The sequence below is a fragment of the Ruditapes philippinarum genome, unplaced genomic scaffold, assembly GCF_026571515.1.
Source record: "Ruditapes philippinarum isolate M1 unplaced genomic scaffold, ASM2657151v2 ctg11243_1_1_1_1, whole genome shotgun sequence".
NCBI classification, from domain to species: domain Eukaryota; kingdom Metazoa; phylum Mollusca; class Bivalvia; order Venerida; family Veneridae; genus Ruditapes; species Ruditapes philippinarum.
The window spans coordinates 1-7,214 of record NW_026853779.1 but is presented as its reverse complement, the minus strand read 5'-3'; the positions used below and the strand labels follow the sequence as shown (position 1 = coordinate 7,214).

The 7,214-nt window shown below is 31.7% G+C and overlaps 1 protein-coding gene across 1 annotated transcript; it reads right to left on the bottom strand.

Moving 5' to 3' along the window:
• Positions 1 to 592: 592 nt before the first annotated feature.
• On the bottom strand, positions 593 to 7,206 carry LOC132737856 (uncharacterized). The gene is made up of 4 exons (XM_060725221.1): positions 6,128 to 7,206; positions 5,712 to 5,788; positions 3,475 to 3,610; positions 593 to 1,481 (listed from the first exon to the last, which is right to left on the bottom strand). Exons 1-3 carry the CDS (start codon positions 6,373 to 6,375, stop codon positions 3,492 to 3,494), a joined length of 444 nt encoding a protein of 147 aa, XP_060581204.1. The 5' UTR covers positions 6,376 to 7,206; the 3' UTR covers positions 593 to 1,481; positions 3,475 to 3,491.
• Between the last annotated feature and the right edge of the window lie 8 nt (positions 7,207 to 7,214).

Below are 7,214 nucleotides of genomic sequence, written 5' to 3'. Positions count from 1 at the left end.
CCGCAATGTTCAACAAAATCTATTATCATTTTGCAACTATCAATATAGTAAATGTGCACATATAACTCTTGCAATGTGTATATCGTAAGACTTATTTATATGTGCACGCCTGTAAATCACTGTAACAATTAAGAAGTTAAGTTTGTAACTTTTTTATTGATTCATGTCATATGTGATACCAAATAAGATATCAGTATAGAGCAATTTTAGCTGAACTTTGTTGTGGCACGTAATTCTTTTGATGGCCTGGGTCGGCGACCAGCATTATTAAGTTCAAATGGCAACTTTTCAGCTTAACTGGTGGAGGAAGACCTCTGATGCCACCCGTGCATTATTTCATGCACGAAAGAATACCCGAGTAGAACCACCGACGCTCCGGCATGTGAATGTATTCAAAAGTCGTCTCTTCAAGGTAAATTGTAAAGAGCATGAGGGAATGGCAATAGTTTGACGCTAATGTCTGTATCTCTAACAAATTTCTCTGAATATTTTATTACAAATGAAAAACAAACGGATCTGAACAAAACTAAATTTATTGATTTATTGATTATACAAATCCGTGCCATAATAAAACAGCAAACACTAAGTGCTATGATTGATCAAATAAAAGCCTGCAACTCGTGCAAATTAAAATAAAACTTATAAATTAATGAGATATACAATAGATAGGAAATAAATATGATAGCTGAAAAGAACGAACAATTCTGTTTTCTTTGTTTTGTTAGTTTCTTTAGTATATCCATCAATATGATTTTTTTTCGTATGCAGATCGTCGAGATGAATTTGCAATTGGATTTAAAAATCCAAGTTTTGAGACATCACTTCAAAATATATATATAACATGATTTACATATATCAAGTAAAACAAATAAATTAATATTATTAGATAATCATATCAAATAAAAACAACATTGCAATATAGCTATACACTATGTAAAATTAAAAGGAAAAACAAGTTTAAAAAAAGAACAAGTACACGTATAAGATAAGAAACAAATATGCTTTGATTTTTTTCCACTGCAAATAAATATATATGATAACATAAAATCTTATCAAAAATTAATGATTTAAAAACAGTTTATTCAAATGTTCAGTCAACCATTTGTCGATAAGATTTGGTCCCAGAGATTAACAACATATATACAAGCTTATAAAATGTGGTGATTGTCCAAGGTGCAGTTGATGCCAATGCAATAAAATCTATATTTTAATTAAAAGAAACATTAGTAAAGAAAATTTATCCTAAATCAATGAGTCAAGACTATTTTTGATTCAGAGTACGTTTTTTGATTACCATTAATATGTAGTTTGCTTTGTCTATATATCTGTATTTTATGGTACTTTGAAATAATAAAAAATGTCATGTTTATTCCAATTTTAAAAACACTGCAGATCATCTTGGTATACTCAAATTGTTCATCTGAAGTAGATATCTTTTTACTTCTTTTAAAATGCGGTATTTTGTGTTGTTTCTTCAATAGCTGTAAACAAAAATAATACAGTAACTAAATACCCTTGTAAGTTACTGGAGCCATTAAGACAAGGTTGCATTGCCCAGAATAAATAGTTGTAAATTACTGGAGCTATTAAGACATGGTTACATTGTTCAGAATAAATAGTAAATTACTGGAGCCATTAAGACAAGGTTACATTGCCCAGAATAAATAGTTGTATATTACTGGAGCTATTAAGACATGGTTACATTGTTCAGAATAAATAGTTGTAAATTACTGGAGCCATTAAGACAAGGTTGCATTGCCCAGAATAAATAGTTGTATATTACTGGAGCTATTAAGACATGGTTACATTGTTCAGAATAAATAGTTGTAAATTACTGGAGCCATTAAGACAAGGTTACATTGCCCAGAATAAATAGTTGTATATTACTGGAGCTATTAAGACATGGTTACATTGTTCAGAATAAATAGTTGTAAATTACTGGAGCTATTAAGACAAGGTTGCATTGCCCAGAATAAATAGTTGTATATTACTGGAGTTATTAAGACATGGTTACATTGTTCAGAATAAATAGTTGTAAATTACTGGAGCCAATGACCCTTTACCTCATATATACGCGAAACAACGCACTTTCGATTCCCCTTTAATTTGGACTCAAATAGTGAAAAATGTCCTGTTTGGGCCCAAAACACATGTTTTCGTTTGAGATGAAATGTTGTTAAAGAAATTGACCACTTTTTTCGGCGCGGCCCCAAACCAAAAGATAATCAGGTGGTTGCCAGAAGGGGGATATGCCCCCTTCTGTTTTGGGGGCAGACCTGAGGTAATCACTAATCGTAATCATCGATTTTTTAATTGATTACATGATTACACAGTTATCATCATGTAATTGATTACCTTGCTCAAAATTGATTACATTAATTGTAATTAATCAATTACAGCTTAAATTCAGTCTGTAATTATGATTACATTTTGATTGATGATGATTACTTTCAGATTTTACATGAAAATATTGAAATACAAATGATTTATTTCGCATATTACAGTTTAACTTATACACCTTTATAATGATATTTAATCACAAACTGTAGAGTGTAAATTGATTTTGATACACTATAGCAACAATTTTATTGAATACAAATAGTGTTCTCTATTGATATCCATATTTGAAGTAAATAATAGAAATTGTCATAGTCCATAAAGGTAGTAAAATATCAAGTGAAATGTTTTAAGACATCACTAAATATGACGAAATACGTTTTAATCCATACAGATAACCAAATTCTAACAAAAATGTCAAATCATTGGATTTATGATGTCTTTGAATTTCTCTAAAGAAACATCATCGGCATAGAACTAAAACAAACGAAAACAAAAACACTTTAATTTATGTTTTACATGCAAACTTTACTAAATGACCAAAGCGCTCATATTCCAAGAACCTGGATATCAACGGTTGATTTGTTCTATCACTTTCCGACAGTGAGGTTATTGAATGAGTGTAGGTTTGATACTTGATATATTAAACGAGTTGAATAAAATAATATCATACTAGCCTCTGACAAGAATATTATTGTGTTGTTTAATAAATTTAGTATCAAATCTACTCGAATATGATATCCCATTAGTCGTGTAAATAGTTATTTTTCACTGACGCGTCTATAGTCTGATGCTTACATTAGCGCACTTTTAAACAATCTTTGCTTTTCGCAAGTGACGTAACTATATGTAGATATTACACTAGTATAATTTCACTAGTTAAATATTAATTGTTGATGGTTTTATTAAACTCCAGCGCGGTGGTTTATGTAATAAATTTCATAATAAGATATCGATAGGGTTTCAAAGTATCATGTAGCATATTGGTAAAAATTATTTCCTTATAATACTCATTCAACAAATGCTTTGTACTATATAAATACAAAAAAGTATTTAGATACAGAACGTCTTTACATACGATGCAAAGTGAAAAACTAGATAAACGTATTTTTATTTCCATATTAATGGAATGTATACCATAGATGCTGGTCTTCTTATAAATCGACACGATGTTCTCTTGTTCCATTTGCACGTTCAGTGCCATCTGGGTTCTTTCTCTGCGCAGATTTTACAAAATATTTAAGTCTTTTGCTAAGTTGACGGCCCACTTTTCCTATAACGACAAGATCAGTGTTGCATTTATTTTTTTTCTATGGAACGCCATATCTGCCTCGTGTTGTTACATTTCTTTTCGTCTTCCCCGAAAAGCGCATTATTATGTCAAATATTAGTGTTGTGTTGCCATAATATTTTGTTGACTTGTGTCAACATTGCTTATTTATTATGTGTAACAGTAGTCTTATCACTTCAAAGTGTGATGTTGACTTGTCCTAACATTGTTTAATTATTTCATAGAGTTATGTTTTCAAATACTATATTACGCAGCAAATTCCACGCTCAGCCATCTCTTTTCGCGCGGGCTCTGGTCATGTGACACTAAATTTGGACAACATCGCATCTGGACAAAATCCGGATTGTCGGACATAATTAGACATTGTTAGTATATGTCAACACGTGTTGCAAAATCTGACAAGTTAACACCACATTTGCACAAGATGCATGACATTTTGATTCAATAATCTCATGTTAAGGCAAAACAACGACGAATTTGGATTAAATATCAGGACATTTTGGCAAAATATGAGGATTTTTAGACAAGTCACTATCGTGTTTTGACAATAAACATTATTGTTTGGCATAGCAAGACAGTATTAAGACAAGTTAACGAAATAAATTGGCAAGTCAATTTAGACAAGTCATCACCACGTTTTGACAAGATAATATTAAATAATAAGGCGAATCTAGACTAGGTTTAATCTGCATTTGAACAAAAGAGCGTTACGACTTGACGTATTAAAATATTGTTTTTACAATAAATAACCATAATTTGTCAAGATACCACCACTATTTAATATAATAAGACAGTGGTTAGACAAGTAAACATAAAATTAGGACAAAATAGTCTGGCAATCTGAATAAATAAGGCAATGTTTGGACATGTCAATTCCACCTTTCGACAACAACGTACAAACATGATTTAGTATTTCACATAATAAGTATTTTTTTTTAGAAAATAAAACAACAAAGTTAGCATGATTTTGGGGCAAAATAAGACAGAAAAACACCAAATCATACAAAGCAACATAACAGCTTGGTAAAACAGGACAATAGTCAGAAAAGTTAATATAAAGTTTATCACTCGTGTCGACATAAAAATACATGAATTTGACAAGTTGAAACCAAGTTCCCACAAGATTAAACTACTGTTTCACATAAAAAGACAATTTCTAGACAATTTACCACCAGATGAGGACAAGACAACATGCTGCTTGAACAAATAAAGACAGTTATTAGGCAAGATAACATCGAATATGAACACAATTACATGGTAGTCTGACAAAATGAGATAGTGTTTAGACAAGTCAATACCACATTTGGACAAGACAAAATGACAATATGATATAATACAACAGGTTTAAAGAAACAAGACTCTTATTTGGACAAGAAGACTCCAGTGTTTGCCAAATTAAGAAGTGTTCAGATATTCAACATCATATTTAAACAAGACTGGTTGAAAAGACAAGACAAGTTAAAATCAAAATTCAAAAATATGGCGTGCATGTTAGACATATCAAGACTTCAATTAGACATGTTAACACCGAATTTGGACATGACCACATGCTGATTTGAAACAATAAATCATTGTTTAGACAAGTGAGCACCACATTTTGACAAGATAACATAAATATTTGACCTAATAAGACTTTGCTAAGACAGGTTCACATAACACGTTAGCAAATTAACACTTCTTTTATACACAATAAGACGCTTTCTAGGAAAAAAATAAAACAAAACGTAAGAACATGAGACAGCTATGGGGTTCCATAATTTCCATTCAAAATGTGAGTTGAATCTCTACTTTATCTTGATAATTTTATTGACATACTAAAAAAATTGCATTCCTGATCTTGATAACGATTTTCAAGTCATTAGTTTAATAACAGAATTACAGTCATACTTTGTCTTTCTGTTGAACAGAATAGAATAGAATACAGTGATTCTCTTCATGTATACATACACAAATTTTCTTGCAATTAATTGCAAAGCATTACCAAAAAAATAGCGGTTTTTGTAGATGAAAATAAAGCCAGTTATCGCGTTGCCAAACCACAACATAATACACAAATCAAGAGAAAAAAACATGCTTTATTGACCTTTAGATCCTATTCGGTCATAGATTTCGTCAACCTCGTCCATCTGTTTAATCCGAGGTCCGCTGTCATCAAAATTACTGCAACAGAAGACAATATTACTATCACACGCTTTTCAGTAGACAGTGAAACTATATTTGATAATTTCACATTGAAGTTGCACAGTAGCAAGACAATATTTGAATGCGGGTGAAAAGAATGGTTTATCAGTAAGTGTTAATATCGTCACAAATACACTTTGTCGTAAAGTAAAATGTATTCAGTTTTGAAAAACACACGCCCCTCAGTTTCTATACACTTTACAGTGACTCTAGCCTATTTGAATACTCTTCAAAGTGGAGATAGTGCATTAGGAGTGTACTACCTTAAGTACAGTATATTTATTAAACCTATTAATCAATAATAAACACATTACTTACTCATGAAAGTATTGCCTAGTTAAAGGATTAATATCCTGTAATCTAGTTGCAAGCTCTGATCTTCCTGCTTCTAGGTTTAACCTCCTTCTCTTTACTGTTGGGAGAGGTTCTTTAATATATTTATCTTTTGCCCTACGCGCTTCATTTTGCACTCCCAATCTAAATTCGTCACTTTTACGATGCTTCCTCATAGTCGACTGGATACCATCTACACTATCTATTTGTCTTGTTCTTCCTATATCAGGCATTGTATCATCCAAAGGCCGTGAAGTTGCGCTTAAACCATTTTTTGTTACAGTTACACGGTGCCTGTATTAACAAGGGGGCAATGTACAACTGTATTAGATTTAAAAGAAGATGTTTTAAGTCTTTACTATATACATATAAAAAAAAGCCTATGACACCTTGGGCGGGGCCAATTTTGATCAAAGAGTTATGATTTGAATAATCTTGGTAGATGTCCTCTACATAATGTTTCAAGCAAAATGTTAAACCTTAAGCTTTTGGGAATTCAGAGGAGAATTTTTTCATATTTCTACTATATATTCATAGTTATAAAGAAAACATCTGACGCTCCGGAGCCGGGCCAATTTTGACACTAGGGCCAACATTTGAAAAACTTTGGTAGAGGACTTATAGATGATAATATATACATAATATCTAAACTCTAAGTCTTGTACCTTTAGACGAGAGATTTTTAAGTTTTTTATGTATTTATAAAGTAAGTAAAACGTATGATCCCCGGGAAAACAGGGCTATAATTTGAATAAATGTGGTAGACAATCTTCTATAAAAAAAAATATATACAAAAGTTAAAAGCTGTGAACCTTGTTCCTTCAGACAAGAAGATTTTTAATGTAAACCTATGACAACCGGGGCGGGGCCAATTTTGACACTACAGTAAAACTTTGAGAGAGGACCTAAGATGATATAAAATATCAAATATCAAACCCCTGGGCCTCGTACTGTCAGAGAAGAAACTCTTTGAAACTCATTTCCTGGCCCCGTGACCAACTTATGGAACAGAACGGAAGGATTTGAACAACGTTGGAAGGGGACCACTCAAGAATCTTTCTTGTAAAGTTAT

What these genes read in the sequence shown, in the direction of transcription:
- LOC132737856 (XM_060725221.1), bottom strand. Translation starts at nt 6,375, where the DNA reads ATGCCTGATATAGGAAGAACAAGACAAATAGATAGTGTAGATGGTATC. An exon ending in ACTAGGCAATACTTTCATGA is followed by an intron (nt 5,789 to 6,127) that starts GTAAGTAATGTG and finishes CTTCTGTTGCAG; the next exon opens with TAATTTTGATGACAGCGGAC. An exon ending in TGACCGAATAGGATCTAAAG is followed by an intron (nt 3,611 to 5,711) that starts GTCAATAAAGCA and finishes TTGTCGTTATAG; the next exon opens with GAAAAGTGGGCCGTCAACTT.